Here is a 26,502-nt window from a genome sequence, read left to right on the forward strand (position 1 = left end):
CCTTGAGCACGTAAAAGAACCCACCACATCTTTCGAAAAAGAGCAGGGGCATGCCCCGGTGTGAGTGGACCAAAAACATTCCGGCCTAAATGGGGTAGGGAATTTTCCGAGCAGCCTTCGTAACCCCTGCTTCTCCTTATGTGTCAGTGAAGTCAATACTTGTCTCGAGCATTGATTTTTCTGACCTAGGGTGAAGAGATGCTGCTACAGTAACAATTGAGCCGACTTTCTTCGTAAATCGATGGCAACATCAGGCTCTGATGAATTTATTTTAAAAAAAAAGACGTAGTACTAGTGGTGGCGCACTCAAGTCGACAAAGTGATCTTAGCGCCACCACTTAACGTATACATATACATATACATAAAAAAGACATAAAGATGAACAACATAAGCTGAAAAACAAAATTGTAACGACATATGATGACCAACTTGTATAAATGTGATGGACTTAATAAATGTGTAAGAAGCAAAGGATACAGTATAACATAAAGTTGTTGAAGGCGCAAGTCCGATTCTCTACCCCAAGTGCGAAAAAACGAATTGAACACAAAAACTTAGTTAGTTAGTTATCGACTAGAGGGATAACCCGATGGAAAGTTAATAAGTTGATACTAACCAGCCCAGGTGTCCGGTGTCGTGATACCTGGCAGCCAGAACCAGCGAGAGGATGACGTCAGCCACGTACAGTCCGAGGGGGACCGTCACAGAAACGAAGATTTTCACCGCTCGATATTCCCACATCTCACTGATGACGTCAGCCACGCTGCCGCTGCTGTCAGGGTTTGCGCTATCTAGCTGCTGTTCTCCAAGGTCAGCCGTTATTGTGATGGCAGTCTGTGCGTTTCTGCCGTCCGGTTCCGCGTTGCTATTCAATAGATCACTGTTCCTCTGAGTCAAACTGTCCAAGACGTTGCTGTCTCTTCCTCTTGTGTTCACGTCCTTTGGACTCATGGCGGACGCCCTTGTGCTGTCCACCTGCTCTCTGCTGTCGCTGACATTGCTGTTCTCCCGTCCGACCGCCTCCTTTAGTTGTTGTAGACTCTCGGCTTTGTTACTTGTATCTGACTCGTCGGCGCTGTCCGCACTAATATTGCTGTCCATTCTTACCGTGACGTCGGTTAACTCGATGTCCTGATTCTCCATGCTGTCGGCTTTGTTGATGTTCCGTGTCCTGTACTGTCTATCGAGCTGTGTCCGCACTCTACCAAGTTCTATCTACATGTAGCCTCCACCAGGCCTTCCTACGAGTGTATGGAGTTCAGCAAAAAAGGTAATAATTGGCCTTAGAGTCAGTCCACAGTGAGGGTCAATAAACCCTCTGGTAGCCTAACTTCCCTGGCAAATATTTTCCCTATACCTGGCGTTAGTTAGTCTGGTAGAGACTAAGTTCTATCCGCATTCCATGGACTATCCCGGCTAAGATTCCTAGATCTCAGTGACAACAAGAAATAGTATATAAAAGAAACATTTGAAGGTTGAAAAACGGCTAGAGATATCGGAAAGTACTTCTTGGGTCAACATTCCGTGTCACCTGGATTGTAATTTTCAAAGCTCGTTACACCACCACCACCCTTCTCGTAAATGCAAGCTCGTGTGTTGCCCTTTTTTTGCGGTCTAAAATTGAATTTTTGCCACCTAAGAATGAAATGTTGCGATCTTTACACAAAATGTTACACCGTCAGAGTCTCTATTGTCTCAAAGAGCAAGAAAAGCTCACCTGTGGCAAAATATTGCGTTGCAATTCGACGAGCGTCCCTGCATACATACTTCGTGCTTGAATGTAAAAATGAAACATTTATGCGGCACTTTTACGACCAAGTCAGAAATATGTCGGGAAATCGCTTTGTTTTGATATCATGTATCGTTCACTTGTATGTGTCGTATCATGTGTAGTTAGGATTATGGAGAAAGATTCGATGTTACACGTTTACAATTACATGTCTGGTCATCATAGAATATTTTCTCCAATTACATGTATCTTCATTTCGACTTGGCCCAGAGCTGCATTTTCAGTGAGGCACACGTGACATGGTCACTCCTACAATTAGGCACATGTGACATGATTGTGTTTGACATCCGAAGCTCCCTATAAGCCGGTTTTACGGCACCATCCAAAATGACGAATATACAATGTAACCCCTAAAATATGACCAAGCGGCTTGACAACCTCCGCACTTCGTAAGCTTGGAATTGATTTGATCCATATACACTGTATATATATATAGACGCACGCACACACATTCCTAGATCCTACACACAAACACGCATGATCATACACCCACAATATTGTTGATTGCTATTCTGTTCATGCAAATCCATTTGTACCATCCTAAATATTGTCTTGTCAGCAGTGCTAGCCCCTTGTAATAGCCACAGGCTAGTTGGGCAAATGTGTCCTGAACTGCCAAACCAATATAAACAAATACACATACACTTTACAATGTATATACAGTCACACACATGATGCATACACACTGAGAAAGACACAAAAAATGATTCTATTTACTTTATTAAAGAAGTTCTGTAAGCCAAGGTGCAAGAAAATATATCAGTCCACAAACATTAGCATTAACGTTTTTGTTCACAGAAGTTTGTCAATTCTTATCAAAGGTGCAAGTCTTACACAAACGAAGGCGCATGGACGTTTCTATAAGGCAACGGAGCAAAACTGATTCTGAACATCGGGGTGGATAACAACACACACAGCAGGCCCAGACGACTTCAACATATGAAACACTGTGTTTAAGTAGTGGTTCCACATAGACAAGGCCACCGAGCATCCATAAATTTGAAAGATCTCTGAAACGTCTTTGAGTGAGCGCTCAAAGGTCTTTCAAAGATCTCTTAACTCGTGGCCATCCAAAATTTGGACACATCTCTCAACCATCTTTCAGTGAGCGCTTGAAGGTCTTTCAAAGATCTCTTAACACTCTCTATGGTCTTCCGATGATCTTCCAGAGGTCTCATCGGTCTCTGTCCTGTGGCAATAGTGCTTCAGTCACAAGGTTCATACAGTCTATAGGCGGTGGAGGGACCAAGCAACAAGTACATGTGTAATGTATATGCCCATGGCAAAAACATGGCAACCTAGTTAAGTCGTTAACATGGATGAAAAATAAGCCAGGGCTTTTGCCAGTTTTCAATTTTTGTTGTTGATGTGGCATCAGATTTTTCATACAACCATGATGGACATATAAATTTTGGTATGAAGTTATGGCATAGTTTGATGAAAGTTCAGTTTTTCCACAACGGAATATGCTTGAAACTACAATTCAGGAATACAAGAGAAGCCAAAGGTTTTATGCACGAGGAAAAATGTGTCAAACAATAGACTCTAGCAAAAGCCCTGGAATAAAAGCTCTTACGGTGACAGTGACAGAATTCTGCTTGTGTTTCAACATAAAAGCAAGCAAATGCAAAATGTTAACAAATTTTTGAGTCTCAGATCACAGGTGGCACTAATGTCATGTCTATGGCTAAAACTTTGTACATCAATGAATCGTCACCAACACAGCAGTATGGTTCTATTAGTCGGACACACATCTACACAATTCAGGGGCACACAGCACCACCCACCCATCTCTGTCTACTCCAGTCTCAGTTCTGATTCATTCTTCAGACTTTCAAACCACACCAATACAATCTGATCGTTCTTGGAGTGAGGAATAAAAGAACCCTAAACATGTCGTGAAAACAACATGAAAAGGGTGACAAGTTTATGCTTTAGATTTCAGGGATTGGGTATAGTCAGATTCAAGTTATCTTCCCAATTGCCTCTGTTTTAATCTAATGGTATTTTGCTCAATATTTATTCATATCCAAAAACCGAAGAAATAAATTGGTGTGACCTGATAAAGCCGTTTCCCAAACTCTAAGAGCACAATGTTAAAAGTCTTGCATTTCAATCTGATACTAGATGTACAGCAAAGTTTCATAATGTTGTTCAAAAGAAAGGAAGACCATTCTTTCTTCTATGTATGTTATCATATCTTCCTTTCTGCAACAACTAGTGTGTGTATAGGCTTTGGAAATTTGCTTGAAATCCCAAATTTTGAGTCTTTCCTGATTCTAAGTGACCAATGTTGATGCTTTTTTCACCCCAGAAGTGTACTTGAAAGTCATCCCATTGCTGAGCACAGTTCTAACTACTAGTAACATCTTTTACATAAGGCACTTCCACTGTAGTGTAGACCATGCGACTTCTACAGTGGGTTTCAGGGCCCCCTAGCAGCTTTCATCCAAAACTGCAGCTGTTTTTTTGTTAAGACTACTCTTGCCATACAAAATTGTAGTTCAGCCACAAATTTGGCTGCTGGAAAAAACACAATCAGCAACAATACGTGTAAGTTGTGGTAGTACAAATAACGAAACGTTACAAATTACATGTCTACGTCCGAGCTATTCATTAAGTACACAAAAGTCTACTTACACAAATCATGGGCACATAACAAGAAAATCAAGTACAAAATGTCTCACACAGTACAAGGTATAACAATGTAAATCCTACACACTCGCTTACAAATACAGCTAGCCTTGTTTAATGTAGGTATTCCAAACAAAAATTTTCATAACATTTCCCACTCATAAATTGTAATTTTTCAAATATATACCTTACTTAATAAGAGAAGATGACATATTCTTAACGAAGCCAGTAGCTCAAAACGGGTATTGGCAGTTTCCAAAACAACTGGCTAAGTGCTTCCAGCAGCGTTGGAATTCCTACCAAATGTTATTTTCCAGCTGCAAAGAATTACATTTACAGGAAGTGCAAGCAGTCTTATATTCATCGTCTAACCGTCTCACATAAAATGCAAACAATTCTAGTAAAACATTGGTAACGGGGGAAAAAAACATCTGATTTGTGCAACGGGGGGTCGTATGTACACTCTCTGCAGCGGGGTTAAGGCTCCACCCACGAGGCTTCGCCAAAAAACATGGCACATGGACAAATTCACTATTCTACTGACAGCTACATGTACACTTGCGCAAAAATGGATCAATTTCCACCTCAAGATGACGCTATTTGGAGGGAGAAGTTGGGAGGGGGAGTAAGAAACAATATTTACACTCTCGTACAGCTTATCATACCCTACAGTCGTTTGATAGACTCGATTCTAAACAATTCTCCTGGACGCTTACAGGAGTTTTCAAGAAATGCAACACTAAAGAAACAAAGCTTCCCTCGCAATCCTTCAGTCCTCGTCATCACCTACAGCACGCCTCCTGAAACCTTTCCTTCTACAGACTCTCACATTCTCTCATTCTGAAACCGGCTTGTCTCTTCCAAAGCACCCTCTCCTCTTGCTTGCTACTTTTGGAGCTTTCTTTCCATCACGTTTTCACAGCTTCCTTCACACATTAGGACCTTCCGACACCATTGCTAGCTGGCTACATTCGGGGCCTTTTTGCCCCAAAATGTGCTGGGTGCATCCTCCGTACCATCTTTCCATCTAAGAGATCAATCGTCACGGCAACGCAGCGAGAAACGTCGGACACACGACGCACACACAACAGTCCAAGCGACACTACAGATGGAATGTTTACAATTTCGGGAATGGATGTGGCAAAATTATTCATGAACAGTCTTGCGTGCCTTGCACGCTTGTGATCGCAGGCAGCTTAATTTTCCTCCAAACAATCATTTTATGCCATTTCTAATAACAATAAAAAATGAGATAATATAGCCAACATTTTGAACTTATCACTACTTAACTGTGCTCAGTGTTCAACACAGACTTGATTATAGGTGACCACAGTAGGAGAAATTCCTACAAACGTTCCCCAAGTTGTGATCATCGATTACGTATCAAAAATATTCTCCTCGATTTGAAGCAAAGCTGTACACGTTACTGTTTACATCTGGGGGAGTTTCTCCCTTGGTTTGTCGTGGGTGGGTTCAGACCCAGGAGTCTGTGGGTTTCTGTGGGTCGGGGTCCTCCAGCTGGAACGTCCGTGGGTCGGGGTCGTCCACGTAGCCGTAGTCTTGAGCAGGTCGGTTCTTGTCCTTGTTAACCTGCTAACAAGAACAGACACATCAGCTGAAGTCACGTCATCAGGACCATTTTTCCTCATGACCAGGTACATACAGGGCTCGAAATACTGGGCGCATGTGCACCTGTGTGCACCTAATTTTTGACTGTGGGTGCACCAGTGCACCAAGATATTTTTGTACTCTATAGGGAAACGATTCTCTTGTATGCTAGTATACAAAATATTCTTGAAATGTAAGTATCAGAAAAAGCAATATTACCTTTTGTTGTACTTTATTTGATGTATTTCTTGGTTGAAATTTGAAATCTGATTAGACTTACAGATTGCAGTTCTTAAGAGAGGCAGAAGCGTCAAACTTATGTTTTGTTGACATTCAACTTTCTTTTATGTGGTGCATCCAAAATCATTTCTGTGCACCTAATTTTTTTTGTTGGGTGCACTACATGTTGCACTTCTAAATGTTGCACTTTTGACCCTACTTTTAAAATTCAAAACTAAGTGTTACACTTTATGACTGCACATTTAATAAGTTCTACTAAATGTTTCATTTCTAAATGCATCACTTTATGACCCTATATTATAGGTTTAAATTATATACTTTATGACCCTACTTTTGATACATACTACTAAATCTTTCATTTCTAACACTGTAAGGCTCTACATTAAAAATGTATTACTAAATGTTACCTTGTTTCTAATTGTTACACATTATAACCCTACCTTTGAAAATAAAATGTACAACTTAATGTTACACTCTAAATACCACACTTGGTGGCCTTACCTCTGAAACACACACTACTAAATGTTACCTTTCTAAATGCTACATGTTTTAGTAATACATCTAATATAATGAAACACATTACTGAACGTGACACCCAACGAACGTACCTTTGCATACAGAGGCTCAGAGTTTTGGTTGGGTGTTCCGAACACCGGCACTCCCCCCACCGGTGGCTGGAAGTTCTGCTCTGGCCTTGTGTCTCTCTCCACAGTGGCGTAGCCTGAAAAAGTAACTCTCTCAGTAAGCATCTATAAAACTCACAAGGTCAAGTCTAGTGCTGTGTACCTAGTAACCAGTGCTCTCACCAGACTTTTTTCACAGCATAGGGGTCAAGTACAGAAGGCCAATTTTGCGTGGCACAAGTCATGCGCAGACACTTTTTTCTGCCTTTTGAGGGATAAATTCATTCTTAAGCCTAATATCAACTTCTTATATGATTCATGAAGTGTCACAAGGTTCTCCCAGAAAGAAACACGCCTATCCTGATTGAAACACAGTGTAGGGGTCCAGATCACAGTATAGGGGGCCCCTATGATGAAAAGGCCTGGCAAGAACACTGGTCACTGTACCTGTAAAATTGTTCAGGTACAGGTCCAATTCTGAACATCAAGTGTACCTGTACCTGAACATCAGAAAATAGAGCATGATCCATTTCAAAGTCAGGAAATTTTGCCAGAAAGTTTGAAAACCTGGTTCATGTGAGAGTCCACAAATTTTGTCAGAAGGTCAGAAAACTTGATTGAGAAAGTCAGGCAATTTATCAGAAAATTACATTCATAAGAAAGTCAGAAATTTAGAAAGTCAGGAAACATTATTACAGTATATGAAAGTCAGCAAATTCTGTCAGAAAATGACAAAATTTCTTTTTTTCTCAGAGTTAGGAAATTTGGTCAGAAAGTCAGAAAACTTTATTTCCATGAAAATCAAGAAATTTGGTCAGAAAATTCTATTCAAATGAAAGTCAGGAAATTCTGTTTATTCATATGAAATTCCATAAGTTGATACAATAACTCTATAATAAATTAGAAATATTTAAGGAAGTCATGAAATTTCACACCCACCTGGAGTCAGGTCTGTCATTGGGATCTCCTCTGGCGCACCCCGACCTGGGTCACCGCCTGATGGACAGAACGAGAAAGGTGAGACAACAACCAGGACGGAAAACTCCTATGTGATACCTACACCCACATCTGCTGCAATGGCTGAGTTGGTACAGTGCTCACCTTTTCATGGGTTTGATCCCAACCCAAGTCACACTCATACCATTGCTTTGGAAAGGGCTTCAAAAACCTAACTTGAAACCTAAACCTATGAGTTGGAAAAACTTGTTCTGGTGCCACAGAAACAAATTTCAATTGATTGCCAAACATCTGCTTTCTGTCAAGGAATTCTGTTGATTAACACATTTTGCTCTATTACCTTACTTTTAGGCTTAAGTGGTTGAAATGAAGACTCAATCTAAAAGAACTGTACAACCTCTCTCATAAAGTGGTTGTCATTCCAGTCATCTGGCTCGTATCAACTCTACTCAAAATCTACATACCTAAAATTACCTGGGGACAAAACGTTATCTCTGTCTATGTGCACTGAAACTACCCATGCCTGTGTTATATAGAAAGACATGCCTGTCTTTGTTTAAACCAGCAACAGTGGAGAATTTTTGGGAGACTGGCCGGCTACAATAAGACTTAATGAACAGAGAATGACACAGAGCACTGACAGGTTTAAAGTGTGCTTCAATGATAATTACACTTCAACCATGTGACATTGAAAGCATGGACAGGATTACTAATGGATCTGCTAAAATCACCATACTCTGTTCAACTTAGTTAAACTTGTTAACACACTTGCATGTATCTTTTCGAATTTCACGATTTTACATTTTTTGTAATTTTGGATTGTACTTTTTGCCTGGTCATTCAATTTTCTAGTCCAAGAGCAGTTTGAGTGTCATGATGGTAACTGTGAATGAAGCAGACATTGCTACAATAAGTTACTAGTATCATCATTGTTATCATATGCTATCATAGTGACCAAAGAGTTTTTGCTATGGGACTGAATCATGGGTGGTTACTATGGTAGTGACCCATGGGTCGTCGCTACCCGTATGTTACTGACCAATGAGTTTTTGGCATGGAAATGACTCATGACTCGTTGCCATGTTCCCGACCCATGGGTGGTTGCTATGTTCCCGACGCATGGGTGATTGCCATATTCCCGACCCATGACGTGTTGCCATGTTACCGATGCATGGGTGGTTGTGATAGGAGCCACTGGGGGTTGCTATGGTAGTGACCCATAGCGTGAGTAGTTGCTATGTTACTGACTGGTTGCTGTTCTACTGACCTGCAGGCCTGGTGCCGTTGTCGTGGGAGAAGTCCAGCTGCCTCCTGCCCGAGGCCTTGTCCTCCGGCATGGTGGAGTAGGCGTTGGCGTTGCCCTGCGGCGCGGGGAGGGTCGTGTCGTCGTACTCCAGCCCCGCCCCAGGGGACGCCCCACGGGCCATGGTGGACCCGGGGGGTCGTGCGGCGACCCGCGCGGGCGGGAAGTGCGAGGCGTTCCAGCCGTCCTTCTTGAAGACGGGACGCAGGTCCTTGAAGGACCACAGGGTGGCGAGGACCTGGCGGATATCAGAAAACTTGATAAACGTTGTGTAAAAAAAAGACTTATCTCCATCCAGTTTAGCTTACTGAAGAGCTACAGTATCTACAGGTTTATTGTAGCGGGAAAATTCCCCTAGCTCTTTTTGACAACTACAATGAACCATGGCGTAACGTCCCGTCCTAAGGACTGCGAACCTATACCAGCTCTCACCGTTATGTATGTTGCGTCATGTATGTGTAATAAAATGTGTATACAACTATACATTTATTAGGACTTTGAATGATGTAAATGTATCTTTGTTGTATATCTTCCCTCATGACCTTAATGAAAAGCTCTAATGAATAAACAAAGGTTCAAACAAACAAACAAACCTGCCGGGCCGCCCGTACCACCTCTGCCGAGTACTTCTCCCTGGTCTTGTTGATGGTGACGAGCCTCTCGATCCCGCCCGCGTCACGCAGCGACTTCGCGTTCTCCATATTCTTCGAGATGACCTCATGGAGAGTGTGCAGTATCGCCACCATGGTCGGCTCGGAGGTCTTCGGCGCGCTGTCTCCTCCGGGCAGCCTATAGACGAGGTCCCGCATGGCGTACTTCCCGATCAACTCCTTGTTCCGGTTGTCGAGGGAGAGGTTGCGCAGGGCGGTCGCCACGGCGCGCACCACACGATCATTGTCCATCCGTATCAGCTCGACCAACACGGGAAGGCCCTTGTCCTTGCGCACCATGGCACGTACGTACGCCGCCCACTTGTTGTTTCCCGCGGACAGGTTCTGCAAGGCGCCGGCCGCCGCCTCGAGAGTGTCGTGGTTCGAACACTCCAGTAGTAGCGACAGGTACGGACGAACCACCTTAAAGCAGAAATTCAAAAATTGAAATTAGTTCTGTCATACTTATAGCTCTTCAAAATAGTAATACAACAAAGGGTTGTGGTTGGAACACACTAGCAGTAGAGACAGGTAGGGAAGAACAACCTTTAAACAAAAATTCAAAGTTCAAATTATTTCTTGGGCAGTGTAAGGCCAAAATGGGAATACGACTTTTGTGCCAAAGCAATATCCAGACTTTGCTATATCTACTATTTGCAATTAAGTCTACCAAGTACTGAATTGGGCAGTATATTAAAGGCCCAAAATGGGAATACGATAATCATTATAGTGCTAAAGCAGCTCAGACTTTGCTGTTCATACTATTTGAATCTAAACTTGATCCCCCCACCTCAGGCTGCCACAGCAGTTCCTGTCCCCTTGCCGGCTCCGCCCGCTGAGGGATGGGTCCCGTCCCGTCCCACTGCTTGATCCCGCTGTCTTCCGACTTCTTCTTCCCCGAACCGAAGCAGCTCGTGGGGGATTTCTTCTTGGGCGGCGGCTGGGCGGACTTGGCTGGCTCCGCCAGCTCGTAGCGCTGCGCGTTTGGCACTTCTTTGGGCAGCCGGAAGGAGAGGTTACGCAGCACGCACATGCAGTTCTCCACGGACTTGTTGTCCATGTCGTTTTTACCGATGGCGGTCTGGAGCACGTGTAGGAGGGCGTCGACCAAGCCGTCGCATTCCCGCATCTTTCGTCTCGCGTCTGGGCCCGCAGAGCTGTAAGTGATATTTGTGAAATTTCAGCAACCTTACATCAGATATTTGTTTATTATAATCACAAAAAAGCCAACGTCCATAAGGCGACAACAATTTAAGTTCTTGGTTAACGGATTTTTCTTGCAAAATTTTAGCACTTAGGACATCATTAAAACAGAAGGCTGGGGTGAAAACTTGCACCTAACCCTGTTCACTCCCTGAAATTGTGTGCACCAAAGTACAGACTTTTCTCTGAGATTCTATTTGCATGTTGATTTTCCAATCTAGCATTCATTTGAAAAATTCTGTTAACCAAGAAATTAAATTGGTGTGGCCTTAGCAAGGTGAAAAAAAATCACCTTGAATTTGAGATGATTCACTTACATTTTAAAACGATTACAAACATACAAACAGTTATATACAATTTGTACATTTAGCTCATTGAGGATATAGCACATAGAAAACCACTGCTTAGTGCTTAATCTTATTTTATTGATGCACCTGACATTGCAAAGGCATCCTGTGGCGTTCCGGAACACGATGAACCACTGGTGTTTTGCTTTCTTGATGGGTTAGGCTCAAGTGAGCAAGTATTGTGTGTCCTGTCTTATATAGACCAGGTGTAAAGTACCTTAGGCAGCTTAACCAAGGCATCTTATTTCATTGACTCACCTGACGTTGCGCAGGCATCCCGTGGCGTTCCGGAACACGACAGACCACTGGATGTCGCGCGGCTTGCTGTCGGCGTCAGGCGCGGCCTCCCAGCCGGAGTGCGGGATGATGATACGGTTGGTGAGCACGGTGAGCGCGTCGTCGATCACCGCCTGCTTCAGCGGAGGGTGGGACGAGAGGTTCCACAGGACCCCGGTCACCAGCTCCTGCACCTGCACGGCAAACAGAACGTTTTACTGTTTGTATATATGTTTACTGTAATTCTTGATTTGTTAAGGGTAAGTTAATTTTAGCTACTTCAACTGTCACTAGTCAACCATAAAATGTCATCATCACTAGTGTTTGATTACTAATCTTTGAGACAGTGACGTTTGTTCCCACCGTTAAAATTAAATACATGTACCATGAACTACTCCCTTTCCCCCGAACCACTAAAATTACCACCTGCATTGTTAAAGGATTTACAGTGTACGTTAACATAATCATATGAGTCTGCAGCTCACATAGCTTTTCGACAAACTGCTAATGTTGCATGTGAGGGTATACTTCTTCAGCTGCTACATGTACTTGTCAATACATACCTTTTAGCCTGGCTTGCAATATCTTATTAATGAATTTGTCTGTGAAGTATGTTAGGCTTGTTGATGTGTCATAAGTCCTTGAACCTTTTATTTAATGAACAGAATATGTAATTTAGCCCTTGGTCTGCCAAATGTGCTTTGAATAAAACCCATTTTTAGTATCATCATTATCATTACCTCAGTGTCGGGTGTCTTCCTCAGCAGACGGACCAGTGCGGGAATCCCGTTGGCGTTGTTGATGGCGCTCTTGTTCTCGTCGTTCGCCTTCCCGTAAGCGAGGTTTCTCAGTGCGCCCGCCGCGTTACGGTGCACATCCGGGCTCGGATGATCCAACAGCTGCACCAATTCAGGGATCCCACCGAGCGACCGGATCTTCGCTTTAACAGGATCATCACCGTAGCAGAGGTGCTGAAGGTACGCCGCCGCGTTCGCCTGTGGAGAGAGAATTTTACTAGTATTTAGTAAAAGTTACATGTCACAATGTTATTGTCATTGATTTGTATAGGCCATTTGTCACACAATTCAGATGTCTTTAACGGCTGCGAGGTGATGGCATAATATGATTTTATTGCATTGATTGTACTATTTGCGAAATGAATGAATAAACCAATGATGGTAGAGAAAGAGGAGAGATTGAAGTCTTCGCTCACACACAGCTTCTCTATTTCAAAATAATAAATATCCACACTATCGATAAATTGGAACATGGAATAAATATGTGCCACATTTCAAGTCAAAAAACATGTATGCTATACTATACCTGTACAGGAGGGTGCGGCTCTCGTAGCATCTCGATGAGCTCCGGGAGGTCTGGGTCACGCCAGGCCATCGGGTCTCGTTGCGCGCTATCGAGGGAGGGCGTTCGTCCGCGCAGCGAACCCATACTTCCCGGAGTCTCTGGTTCGGCTAGTGGCGCCCGCATGACGGGTGTTCCCGGGTCTTCCATGTACGACACGGGAGCGTAGTTGTCGCTGGCATTGACCGGCGGCTGCCCGTTGTAGCTGGAGTACTCCCTGCTCGGGGTGTAGGGGTTGTGGTAGTCTTGCCTGGAATATTTCGGAATAACATTTTTTTTAACTTTTGGAATTCTTTGCATATGAAATCAGGATTATGCTTCGTTTAGTCCAGTGGAGCTCTGTTTAATTTACTGTCTAACAATTGTATCAGTTTTGTTCTTTGTACAGTCAAACCTATACAAGTAACCGCATCTACATGAGGACCGCTTGGACAATGTGACCACTTTTTGTGGTCCCTTAGATGATTTTTCCTATTCACACAAGCATATGTAAAGAATCCTGTCTATATTGGCCACCTGTCACATAGACTGCATTCTATCTGCCCATTAATGGTCTTGTTGGGCAGGTTTCACTGTATTTGATTTAATTACATTTAATGTAAACGGACGGAGGAAGAACAGTGTATAATTTGTGAAAATTGAACACTAACGGAGATCTGAAACAAACAAACAGACCTGGAGTAGTTCTCGGGCTCCCTGGGAGGTGTCGGGTTGTGGTAGTAGTCCCCTTCCGTGGACGGGTTTCGGTACGACGCTGGCCCGGCTTCCTCCATGATCGGCAAGGGCTCGTCCTGGAGCCTTTCCGGGACCTCACTGTACGGATTTCTGCCCTCGTAGGGATCGCTGTAGTTGCTCTGTGGGGGCGGCGGGTCCATGTGTCGTGGCGTCCCTCGGTTGGACGTGTTGTCGCCGCGGTACGGGTCGTAGTAGTTGTCTGCAGGATGGTTCCTGGGCATGACCTCGGTCACCGTGCGGGTGTGGATCACCTGTGCAGAATTCAAGACTAGAATTAGAGACTGGGCTAAAAAAAACAAGGACATGTAAGACTTAAATAAGAGAATGGGTTGAATTAAAAGACTCTTTTTACACAACCAAGAGATTTATTCCACCAACGTTTCGGTGACCATCTGTCTGGTTCACATTACAATTCTGACTGGTTCACATAGCAATGCAGCACAGGTGTTGCTGCTTATACATAATGAGATGCATTCCCAAACTCAAGAGAATGGGCTAGAAATTTTTGTCTTTCCCAATAAGCAAATTTCTGTCACGGACAGGACGGAGGGATGGGGCTTGGAAACAGCCCTGAATGAAGATCTTAATAAAACAAGACCACAGCACGTCCAGGTCAAAAGATACAAAAATTAAAGTCTTGCTGCAGTACCAACGTCACATACCAGGGGGCCCAAAATCGACCCTGAATTTCGGCTTCCCAACACCTGCCCACATACCAAATATCATTGTAATCCATCAAGAGGCTCTTGAGTTATGCTGACTGGAGTGGTGCGGAAACACAAATACACTGACAAACAGACAGACACACCCAAAATTAAATCTCCATTTTTCATGGAGATAATAAACAAACCTTGGTGACTGTCACGGACTCCGGCTGTGATGACGGGGGCCGCTGTGGGTTGGAGTGGGAGCTATTTATGCTGTGTAGCGATTGGTGGGAGGAATGGACTGGAGCATCCCCATTGTTTCCTCCATTGTAGCTCCTCTCTGGGTACCTGTATAAAGTACGAGGGGTGGATTCATTCTTCAAGCTAAGCAACATCTAGCTATCACAATGCAGTCATCTCTCATATTCCAGACATCTCTCTCTCTCTCTCTCTGAGTCTCTCTCTTTCTCTCTCTCTCTCTCTCTCTCTCTTCATTTCAACGTCTTTTATTCCCCATCATATGGGGGTTGTACGTGCTTGAACATGGATGGGGGAGCCCCAGAACTCCTCATCAAGTGCAAGTCAATCTGGAGCCGCATAGTTCCCGTTAAGAACATTTCTTCGGCCTGTTAGTGTAACACAGACCGGTTTCATGATCGTGTAGCTTCTTCAATGTACAGAGGCTAAATGACACTTCTCACTTATGTACCTTTCCAGTGCATACCGCCCTGGTAATATGATACCCTACAGGTGGTTGTGCTCTGACCTTAGTTGACCTACAGCATGACTTCCTCTATTGTGGCAGAGCGATTACACATGTTACAAAGTTGACACATTTGAAAATAAAGAGGAGTCCTCTGTGGGTACCTGTCGGGATGCGGCATGGCGTCCTTCATGCCCTCCATGGGGTCGTCGTGTGTGTCCATCACACCGCGCTCCTGTGGGAGACAGACAGCTGTCAATCATATATCAAACACTTTTCAATTCAAATTTAGGCAACATTGACTTAATTTCTGGCTTTTTTGTGAAAATTCAGCAAAAATTGAGCAAGACTGGTCAAGATAAAAACTGAATCTGACTATATTCACTGTGTTTTAAACATGACTTCTACCTACACAGACAGCTGTTATCAATCATCTATCAAACACTTAAAATGTAGATATAATTTCTTGATCTTTTCCAGTGAAGATACAGTATGAGGTCAAGATACAAAATGCATTGACTATAGTCACCCTATGTGTTTTCGTAATGACTTCTATGTACATGTATCACAGTGGTACATGCATCTGGAGCTTAAAATTAATTTTTTGGGAATGGTACACTGGTGCACCTAATCTAAAATTTTAGGTGCACAGAAAAAATGTTGGTGCAGGAAGATGTGATCTCACCTGAAGAACCTTTAGACAGGAGTCGACCAGCTGGGAACCCGACACCTTGGAGTCGGCGTCGCTCTCGTCGTCTTCTGGGGCGTGCTGCTGCGGAGGGCGCCAGTGGAACGACTCGTCCGTGGACGAGATGGAACTCATGCTGGAGAAGGAGAAGTCAAGGTTGTTTTAGTCACTGTAGTCAAGTGTAGAGCAACAACATCAATGTCATTCATATCACTGGAGGAAGGCCAATGGTTACTGTTGAACAGGGGGAGTCAAGGTATAGAATTCATAGCACATCTTTTAGTTTTACTTCACACATGCTGGGGAACAAGGAAGGCAGGTCTGGTTTAGTCAATGCAGTGCAAAATCAAGGTCATTTGTATTACTGAGAAGATAGGCCAGTGGCATGGTCACTGTTGAATAAAGTAGGGTCGAAACATAAAATCACCAAGACAGTGAAGTGTTGTTTTTTGGGTCCGTCACAGTGTATGTCCGTGGAGGAGATGGAACTCATGCTGGGGAACAAACAAGGAATTAAACTAATTTAAAGATGAACATCTCCTACATCTTAAAAGTTTGTGTACATTTCTTGTTAATCTCTCAGATTCTGGCTAAATTATGCATTTTCTCCACTGGCTCTGAGTCTAGTAATAGAGCAACATAAATGCATGTATAGCAGGACACTGAAGATAGTGTGTGTGTGTAGATGCACTTTACTGCATTCAAATTACAAAGCACAAGCAAAGAGGTAAAAGAAAGCCTCACTGTAAAGGAAGGCCAAGGGTTGCTGTTGAACGTGGGGTCAAGGTATACCCCTGGTGAAATACATAAACAAATAAATACAATAAATCCATTTGATATTGCAGTCAGAATTTTACTAGGGGTTTGAGAAAAGGGAGTAGTTTGAGGCATTTGATTTTTACAGGAGGAACAAAGTTCTTGCCTCTGCACTTAACAGGCATGTGATCAAATATTTACAACAATGAAATTTTAGCAGTTGAATAGTGACTGTCAAAGTCGCTAAAATCAAGTTACTCAACTTACTGTTAACAAATCAAGAACTGCAGTAGAAATGATAATCATCGCACATCTATTATCAATCAATCAATTATCTGCTAGTGTCAGTGCTTGCTAGATAAATATTTAGCAGCCTCTTGTCTTCTTGTGTGTAAACAGTAAACAAACTGGTGGGTTTAACTTTAATCTAGAAATTCCTACCACACAAGAAGCACATGTGATGTACATGTACATGTATAGCCAAACTGAATGGTGCATGCTTCTACTTTTCTAGCAGCCCTCCCACTAGCACTAGACAGGTAGGAGGGGCTCCATAGAACCCTGGACAGTCACAATTTGAGTTGCCAGTAAGCCAGGGTTACATTTCCAACCCAGCATCTGGCCTGGCAGTTCTTGAGAACGAAAAACGACATACAAGACAACAAAACACACAAAGCGTTAAAAAAAATAGTCAAATAATCAAATACTGGATAGTACTACTTCTACTACTACTAGTCAAGAGCATGCAGTAATCTTAATATATTTATTGATGTACAGTTTTATTTTTTGTTCCGGCAAAAAGCCTTGGGCTGGTTTGGAAACATGACCATAACACAGACTACCCATGACTCAGGTAAAACCTGACCACAGGTATGACACATCCCTCTTCCTTCCCAATGGGGGATGTCCCGGTCTGGAAACTGGTTTCCAAAAATGTCTAACAAATTTCCTGCTATGCTAATAACAAAATTAACATTCCAGGGCAGGAGACAGGAATAGAAAATGTGTGTATGAACATCGAGTTAAAATAAAAACAGGACATGGAGTTTGAAAAAAAAATTTCTAGGTTGCTAGGAATGCCAACTGCCAACTAAAAGAAAGATTTTCAAGAATGTATATGAGTCACATTGGACCCAGTTTAGAAATCGTACCAGTTCTTTGTTTAGTTTCTTAAGTTAAGGGGGTACATATAGTTTCTCCGTACACTTAAGTTCGTGACTAACAGCAAACAAAAATCCACAAGTGTGTATCTAAATATGGAGTACACGAACTCAGGGCTCGAAATTCAGTTTTGGGAATAGGTGCACTGGTGCACCCAACCTAAAAAATTGGGTGCACCAAAAAAATTTTGGGTGCACCACATAAAATAAAGTAGAATGTAACTATTGTAAGCAAAACCTAATGACAAACCTAATTTATACTGTAGCTCTTCATGCGCGTGAAGGCACGCGATCTCGGCACACAGTTTTGAAGCTTTCAAAATCGAAGTTAACTCAAATTCTACCATCAAAATCTTAAACAAGTACTACAACAAAGATTTTATTATTTTCTTACACTTAGATGTCAAGAATATGCTGTCTACTAGTGTGCAGTGATACCTTTACACATTAAACCGTACAAAAATATTTGGGTGCACCAGTGCACCCACAGTAAAAAATTAGGTGCACAGCTCCAAAATTGGGTGCACTGGGTGCACATGCACCCAGTATTTCGAGCCCTGCGAACTGGTCCAGGTTAGGTGCAGGTAGACATCAGAAATACCTGCATAGCACCAATCATACTTACACTACATCATGTAACTTGTATTCCAAGCCCTACTGGTCTAGTGGGTTATTGTACATACATGTATGTAGCCAATTTTCCCAAATTGTGGTAAAAATGCTGTCAAAGAAAAGTGAGAATCTCAGACCTGCGTACCACAATTGTCAAGGTTGCGCTTGGCTGGTCGGCACAGTTCCGACTCTGACATCACTTCTGGTGACGGCGGAACAATGAAGGTCAAACCTGAAGGTCACGGTGAAGACCCAAGAAAAGCCCTACTAAATAACCTGCGGGATCGGGTGTCACGTTAGCAACTTCACCTTTCAAACCTGCTGAACCAAAATCCAGCTGGACTGACGTACAAGGAACGACACCCAACTGCAAGCTACTATTTCAATACGCCCAACATTTCTTTTGGGGTCCGATTTTTCATCAAAAGTAAACAAATACTGTAATTCTTGATTTCCTAACAGTAACTTAATGTTAGCTACTTTAACGGTCACCAGTCGACTTTTAAAATGTCATCATCGCAAATATTTCATCACTAACATTTAAGACAGTGATATATTGTTCCCACTGTTAAAATTAAACGCTGTGAACTACTCCCTTTCCCCCGAAAATTACCGACCCATTACCTCATGGATTAATCATTTACTTCTTCTTCGCTTCAAGGCATCCTCATTTGAGGTGAATCATTTACAGTACACCCCAAAAATGAAATACGTGTGATCTAAATAAGACCAGCCAATAATCATTCTGGTCCTCTCTCCATGCGTCCAGCTTTTCATACAGGACTACAAGGTCTAATTCAATGAGAACAAAGGTGCAACGACAAAAAATCAATTCTTCACCCGCCCCTCTATTGACACAACGACACCGAGAGTCCATGAGAAACCTTTCAGGCCACAAACTGAAGAGGGAAGTTGTGTTTTCAAGTTGCATTGTATGTGTGTGTGTGTGTGTATGGTCCTGTCAATAATGCATAGGAATCATGTTTCAATACCAGAATTTTTAATTATATATATTTATACTGTAACTCTTGTTTCTTTCACTGTAACATTTATGTTCACTGTTTTCAAGGTCAACCCTGTACCGTGAACTTGAAAAAAATCACCAAGAAAAAAAACTGTTGTTATTATTCAAGATTCCTTGACACATCCGCTCTGTAAATAACTTGAAGTTAAAGTTCAGTGAAAATGTCCATCTTCCTTACACAGTGAAATTTTGCTACCGGGAAGAAAAAGTAATTACAGTAATAACAACCTAAAAGAAAAACTAGTTTGAATCATGTCTAGCAATACTTGAATCTATTTTCACTGTATAAAACTGTGTGTACCAAGGTACAGATGTAGACTTTCCCCTCATGCTTTGTTTTCATGTCCCAGTTCAGCATTAAAAGTCCAAGAGCCAACAAATTTAATTACTGTGGCCTGCACTAGAAGTAGAAGCTATCTATTCTCAATGGCTTCCAACAAATCTAAATTTTACAAAACATACCACAAAAGGTATTGCAAGATTTTTCATTCTACTCCTTTATTACAATACAAGGGAAAGCCGTCAAAAATATTTCTTATCAGTTGATTTATGTTCGTAATTTTTCCTGGTGATACACATAAGTTTTTCATTAGTGTTTGGATAGTTTGCAGAGTAGACCACACCCAGAAGTGACTACAACTATCAGCCGTTAGTGGGTTGTTTCATTAGCCTGCTGGTTTTGATACACTGGTGTCGCTTCTGCTAACATTTTCCCAGTCGCCAAATATTGGCTCTGTCTACAAAAACACAACAGTTTCACCACTTCTAGCACCTCATATGAAACCACACAAGTTTCCTGTCCAAAACCAGCAGATATCAAACTGGCTCCGGAAACAATATCAGGCAGAAACTGTAGCTTACAATCATGGAAGACTATTGCACTGTGAGTCTTTCTGAAACTTAGGCACTAAAATTTACAAATCTCTACGCTATGGAATGTAGAATAATGGTGCTGTCAGCTACCTTGTTGAACCTCGGCACCATCTTGCCAATTCTCAAACTTCAGGTAATTTTGCTTAATTTCTTCAAAACTTGATTGTTTTGGGGCATGTTTCACTCTCCCCAGACCTACACGTTATGTTCAGCGGCAGCTTGCTCTAAATGTTGAGCCCTGCGTGCAGTACCATGCTCCAGTTTACCTGTACACCTTACAAGGCTGTCTGACAATGCCTCACCACACACATCACTCATCATGTTACATGGACATTCCCTGGTTTCAACATATACCTGTTCACCCATGGCAGAACACTGGGCAACAAGGATGGCAGTCCTGGCTGTTCCCAATAGAGATCGGGTGCAGAGGATTTCCAGCACAGTCAGTATGGAAGATGATGACAGCACTGTAGGGATAGCAGGGAAGGACAGGAAGGTAGCTATACGCAGGATGGGGGAGGCTGCAGAGAGAGCCTCATGCTGGCTGTGGAACAGGAGAGAGGAGGTATGCTGGAAGCCTGGAGGAGCGGATGGGCAGTGAGCTGGCCACCACTGCCGGCCCGACAGCAGGAGGGTGTTACGGATAAGGGCCGAAACACCCAGTGAGAGCTGAACCGTCTGATGACATCCGACTTACTCCAAGCAACAGCACTCCACTCGCCCTAGGTGAGTGGAGTTCAACAAGCATCATAGTAATCTGATGTATTTTACCAAACGGCTGAAAATCTAGGTCATCTAATCTTGTACCTGTGGTTCTGTAAAAAGTTAGCCTGGATGCCAGACCCCCACTCTCTAAAATACTAGTATGCATTGTGGATGCCAGACCCACATCTCAAAGTAAAATATCTATTGTGTACGTGGTAGATATTTTAGAGAGTGGGGGTCTGGCATCCAAGCTAGTAAAAAGTATTTTACTAATACTATTACAGGGGTTTTTCTAGAACAATTAAACAAGAGGGAGCACACACAGTCTGTATGCTGGATATAAGCTAAAATCTGAATTCGACAAGGGGGTGCTGGGCTGAAACAAGAGGGTGCAGCACCCCTCTTTCCTGATTTAGATGAAGCCCTGCTATTACTGTTTTCCTTGGTTCTTGGACAACTCTATCATGCCTATGTGTAGCTTTCAAAATGGCAGTTCTGTACTATTTTTTCATAACAAATCAGATGAATCTTTCTACAGGTGTAACCTTCCAATGATGAAGCCCCTCCTGGTTTTGATAGCAATCTAAACTCTACACCAGTTCAACAAATTGGTACCACCTTGATTCTAGATTGACTGATAAGACTTGTGGTCTCTTGTTCTTTTCTGGTCAGGTAGAAGGTACGTGTACTTACCAGTTGTACGTTTCTACCTTGAACTGTCAACTCTGTCACGCTAGCGTCTGTTTGCTAAAAACTGGTGTTTACAAATGACAGGGCCCTAAGGACATCCCAATTTGCTTTGTGGGTTCTCGGGTTTAGAAAACTAATAAACTAAACCTGACGATCAACAAAACTTTGAGGGGAAAGTAGGTACTTTGGTGCTCAGTTTCAAGGAGTCATCATGCGTCAAAGTTCATCTGTGTTGGTAGAAATAGATATAATTCTGTGTCTAAGTTGAAAGTTGTAACTTCCAACCAAATTTTCGATGGATAAACTCCAATCTTTGTCAAACAATGCAACTTACAGTTAAACTTTGATGCAGACTATAAGTCAGGTCCAAGTTTTCCTCCCAGTCCTCTGTTTTCATTGCGACGTGGCTGATATTTGAAAATATAAACGTCTGAGAACCAAGGCCTAAACCAACACCACGGGCAGCAGCCATGATACGACAGGTCACTTTACCGCCTGTGTTTGACTTTGGACTGGGGGACAAACTGGGCTGGGGAAACAATGACTCAACAAACTATGCAGATCAATTCAGGACTGCAAATAGACCGTCAGTTCCAGGACCTTGTGGGCATGGTACGTGACAATGTACCAACAACAGTACCACTTTGACTTAAAGGGACAAGAATACAGCTGTAAACGTGACATAAGTATAACATGCACAGGGCTTGGAATACTTTTTTCTGCATACCATGGCTGGTGCAGTTATATTTTATATTCATTATCATGAGCTACACAAGACTAGTAATCCAGACAAGTTTTACTAGCACTACTCATGATCTTTGCCTCTTGTATTGGTCCATCAAAAAATATGTTTTGAAAGTGTGGCCCGTAGTACCATTTTGATTAGAATGTCATCTGCTGTATTCAAAAATGTTACAGTTTTTAGTATGAAGAACGCAGCCCATGCAGGTTAGGTGCAGGTAGACATCAGAAATGCCTGCGCTACCCAGCATATCAAGGGTGCTACTTTGAGCCCGCATACTGTACCACATCAGACTTAGTTACGGCAGAATATCATGTATTATATGAGAGCAGATTGCAGAACTGTTAGGAACATAGCTACGTCAACTACCATAACTTTCAGTAATCTGTCATGTTTCAAGACAAAAATGCCACCTCCTTACCCTTCAGATGATCATTGACAGATAAAACAAAAATAACCTCCATCCAAGGGCAGGCCAACAAAATCAGGATGTTTCGCTTGGAGGCAAATTTCCAGAATTTGTGACTTGTCATCTGAGCATCCCAACCATCTCATCTGCTAGCAAGAAATATTCCTGACATGTCACCTTTGACCTGACCCTGCGACCTTTGCACATATTTCTTACAGGTCCATGTTGGCTCAGTGTGCACCTGTAGCTGCACTTGCAGCAACTAACTTTTTAGTTACAACAGTTTAGGTACTACAGGTTTGGTCGTAGACAAGTCCTCACCATTATGTCTGGCCAATCGTCCTTTGTTTGTTGTTGTAAATCGCCATCTTTGTATGAGGACATATCTTCAATCTCAAATCAGGCTCAAATAAACAGTACTGTACTTGGAAGTTGTATTTTGGACTAACCTACCTTAAAAACTGTCAGACCACAGCTGTTTTACTTTCAGTTTACGGTATTCAGTTATATTTACAGGCATATGTACTGTACACTTGATGGTCAGATCAGGACCTTTACCTACACAATTTTTACATGTACAGGTACACTTCGTTCAGGCCTGGGACAGACATATATTTAATGGTACATAGCCCTACACCGCTACCTGTACCTGAGTTAACCTTAGCTTCACCCTTCCATATAGGTAACCCCACACCTCATAACTGGTTCTAGTCTACTCATAACAGGTTTGTAGGCACAGCAACCAGCAAGTAGCCTTCCTTCAGCATGGAAACAAACAGTCACGACCTACATGCTTTATTCCTATCATGGCCATACCACATGATGTCCTTCATTCTCTGACATCTTCCAGTGATATTTCTGTAGATAACAACATGTTAACAGACGGCTAAGGAAAAGTTGCATTTGACTATAGAGTTATCAACTCCCTGAAACTGTGTGTACCAAGTTTTTTATGCTGATTGTCCAGTTCAGCATTTTTTTTATTTAACACAGAACAAGCAAATTATATTGGTGTAGCCTAAGCCATAATGATGGTGTTTGAATTAAAACTTGTACTTCCCTTGGAATCTTTGAAGTATTACAGAGTAGAGGCTTTTTTTTCAAGTCTCGTGACAGAGTTATCTGTATTTGTATCTATCTAGTGATCTGTATAGCCAGTATAACTGCCCTTCATTGTGACACAGCAGAAATGTGTAATACTAATAGTATGCAAGACTTGCAGTACTGTGACAAGTTTTTCACCGTACAGGCGTACACCCACACAGTATTCCTGTGAATCTGCTATGCTCATAACAGTACACCAAACTAGTTATACAATTACAAGCTTACAGGTAAAGAAATGGGGGTCGTGTGGTGCAACGACAGCATGTTCGGCTCAGAACCAAGTGGTCCCGGGTTCGAATCCTGCCGTATCACTGATCTTGTGCTTTCAGGAAAGGCACTTTAACTTTCCCAACTTTCCCAACATGCCAGAATGGTCTTCATCAAGACCGTGGTATCAAAGAAACAAACAAACTCTGCATGTTTAGCTATAGGGTTAAACATGCCTCCAGGCAACCACAGCATGGTTTCAATTACCTCATCCAGGTGTTTCGCAGAGATGTCAAACTACAGTAATTACAACTTTACAATGGTAATTACACACAACTTAATTACCTGTTCTGACAGGCATGTCTACATTACATACATGTATCACAATGCCTTATCTGGTAGCTGTTGATAGAGGTGCTACATGTACAAAATCAGTGATATATTATCTAAAACATGTCTGTTCCGGTCAAGGTTGAAAAATCAGTTTCCGACCATCACTATCTCTGAGTTGCCTATCTCAAGGATGCAATTTGAAGGCCAACTATTTACATGGTTGTGTATTTATGTTGTGCATTGTTGCCACTACTGTCAATCTTTTTATGTAGACAGCCACCTGAAGTATATATATACATGTGGCTGACATGTATTATGGTGTTGTACAGTTATATTCAATAAATCAGGTCAATCTTTCTTTTGTGGATTATAGTTGTTATCGTCTCAGGGTACTTTTTCAAAAATCCAATTGTACTATTGTAGATATGAAAAGTTTAACTTTGATTTTTACATACAGAAATAAATACAAGTGAAAGTGAATGCAAATACAGAAGTCGGTCATTAAGTTGACGAAATAACACCATAAGTAGTTCACCTTTCACTTCCACATATCACAATTATTATATTGCTTTTAATTTCATACTTGTTAGAGCAAAGCTTTTGGGGTCAATCCCTCACAAGAAAAAAACCCTCATAAAATCAGTGTCTGAACAACAAATGTATGTAGTTCAGTAATTTATATGTTTCCAAACTATTTTGAGCATTGAAATGTGGGTCAAAATCTTTCATAGTCACGATTGGTTACACTTTAGGTATACAAATCTCACAATACTTTGAGATTGACATGAATGACAACTAATAAAAGGTATAGCATCATACATAATGAATGGCTGGGTGTATTGGGAGTGATCCACCCATTACGAAGTTAGTCATTGATACCACAAACATTCTCATTCAAATCTTATCGGCAGTTTGTTTGCTTTGATGGCCACAAATTCCACCCCAGGCCTATAGACTGTGGGTCTGTCACTTGTTTTCTGATGGCATGGTCTGTGTGTATGTGTGTGTGTGGTTCTCATGAACATATGTTCACCTTTCAATTTCCGGTGCAACTGAACTTATGAGTACTCTTTGTCCCGTTATCTTTGTTTGTGGTTAGCTCCTTGCAAGACTCATTGAATTCCTTTACTTTTATACCTGTTCAAAGCCTAGGTTGGGTTTTAATTTTTGTACAGGTGTACTATATGAAATTATTTTCAGTCCTGGTCACACCCAGACTAGAATTTTGTGAAGGAAAAATCGATGTAGTAGAAAACGTGCCTACAGACGGCAGCTTGTAACGTAAACCCGCTTGTGTCGCTGCCTGACACACAACCTCTCAGCGTTGTTTGCCTATGACCAAATTTCCTGCCAGACAAAGGCATTTCACCCCGTGTACAACTAGGCACGACATTTCCACGTCTACTGGCCCATCTAAGTACATGTATGACCGTCGGAACCGGTAATTTTCAGCCTGGGTAGGCACACAAGTACGATTTTAGATCCCTACCTGGCTGTTTCTGATCCCAACTTGCACCGTTCGAGTTGGTTAGCGACGCTCTGCCTCTCGGCCTCTAGTTCTCGGGTTAGCTGCTCGAACTGAAGTTCTTGTTCCTTAACAGACTGTAGAATGGATGCTGCTGACTCTGGCTCGCTGTTGAGGTCGTGGTTCGCCTGTCGGAACGCCTGCATCAGCGTTCTTTCCTCGCCATCGCGGCGGTCGGGCATCTCTCGGTCCGAGTCCTCACGCTGGGTAAACAACGCCAGCCAAGCGCGACAGAAACCAACGGTGCCGCCGGACCGTCCCGCAGCGTCCCTGGGGAAACTAGCCGCGCTCCCGGGGGAGGAAGGGACCCGAGGAAGGTGTTCTGAGCGAAGATCGGGCGACAGGAGGAGTTTTAGGGGGAGATTTTGGTGTCTGACATGAGAAGATCGGAGGCAGGGAGGGGCGACCGCCAGACAGGAACACACAACTTACCGCACCTGCGCACTGACGCCGCGGCAGGCCCGCACAGACGCGCGGTCTGATTGGTCACTACCAAACGTATAACCAATTAGCGAGCTCGGTTTCGTTTTATAACCAATCAGAGCGCGGCTGACGGAATGTGAAAACGCGGGCTGCACAACTATGGAGCAGACCCTCGAA

General features: G+C 42.6%; 1 protein-coding gene across 3 annotated transcripts; it reads right to left on the reverse strand.

Annotated features, from left to right (window-relative positions):
- Window positions 1-5,398: 5,398 nt before the first annotated feature.
- Window positions 5,399-26,364, reverse strand: LOC136423821 (catenin delta-2-like). Of its 3 annotated transcripts, XM_066412178.1 has the most exons (15): window positions 25,867-25,967; window positions 16,507-16,556; window positions 15,760-15,898; window positions 15,239-15,309; window positions 14,575-14,719; window positions 13,665-13,975; window positions 12,954-13,239; window positions 12,371-12,625; window positions 11,613-11,824; window positions 10,595-10,961; window positions 9,748-10,227; window positions 9,119-9,392; window positions 7,834-7,890; window positions 6,880-6,992; window positions 5,399-6,016 (listed from the first exon to the last, which is right to left on the reverse strand). In XM_066412178.1, exons 3-15 carry the CDS (start codon window positions 15,895-15,897, stop codon window positions 5,897-5,899), a joined length of 2,829 nt encoding a protein of 942 aa, XP_066268275.1. In that variant the 5' UTR covers window position 15,898; window positions 16,507-16,556; window positions 25,867-25,967; the 3' UTR covers window positions 5,399-5,896. The 3 variants fall into 3 exon arrangements, with proteins under 3 accessions (XP_066268275.1, XP_066268258.1, XP_066268268.1); XM_066412161.1 differs by lacking the exon at window positions 16,507-16,556 and having other exon boundaries at window positions 25,867-26,364; XM_066412171.1 differs by lacking the exon at window positions 16,507-16,556 and having other exon boundaries at window positions 5,399-6,013; window positions 25,867-26,363.
- Window positions 26,365-26,502: the final 138 nt, after the last annotated feature.

Source organism: Branchiostoma lanceolatum, chromosome 1 (genome assembly GCF_035083965.1).
Source record: "Branchiostoma lanceolatum isolate klBraLanc5 chromosome 1, klBraLanc5.hap2, whole genome shotgun sequence".
NCBI lineage: Eukaryota > Metazoa > Chordata > Leptocardii > Amphioxiformes > Branchiostomatidae > Branchiostoma > Branchiostoma lanceolatum.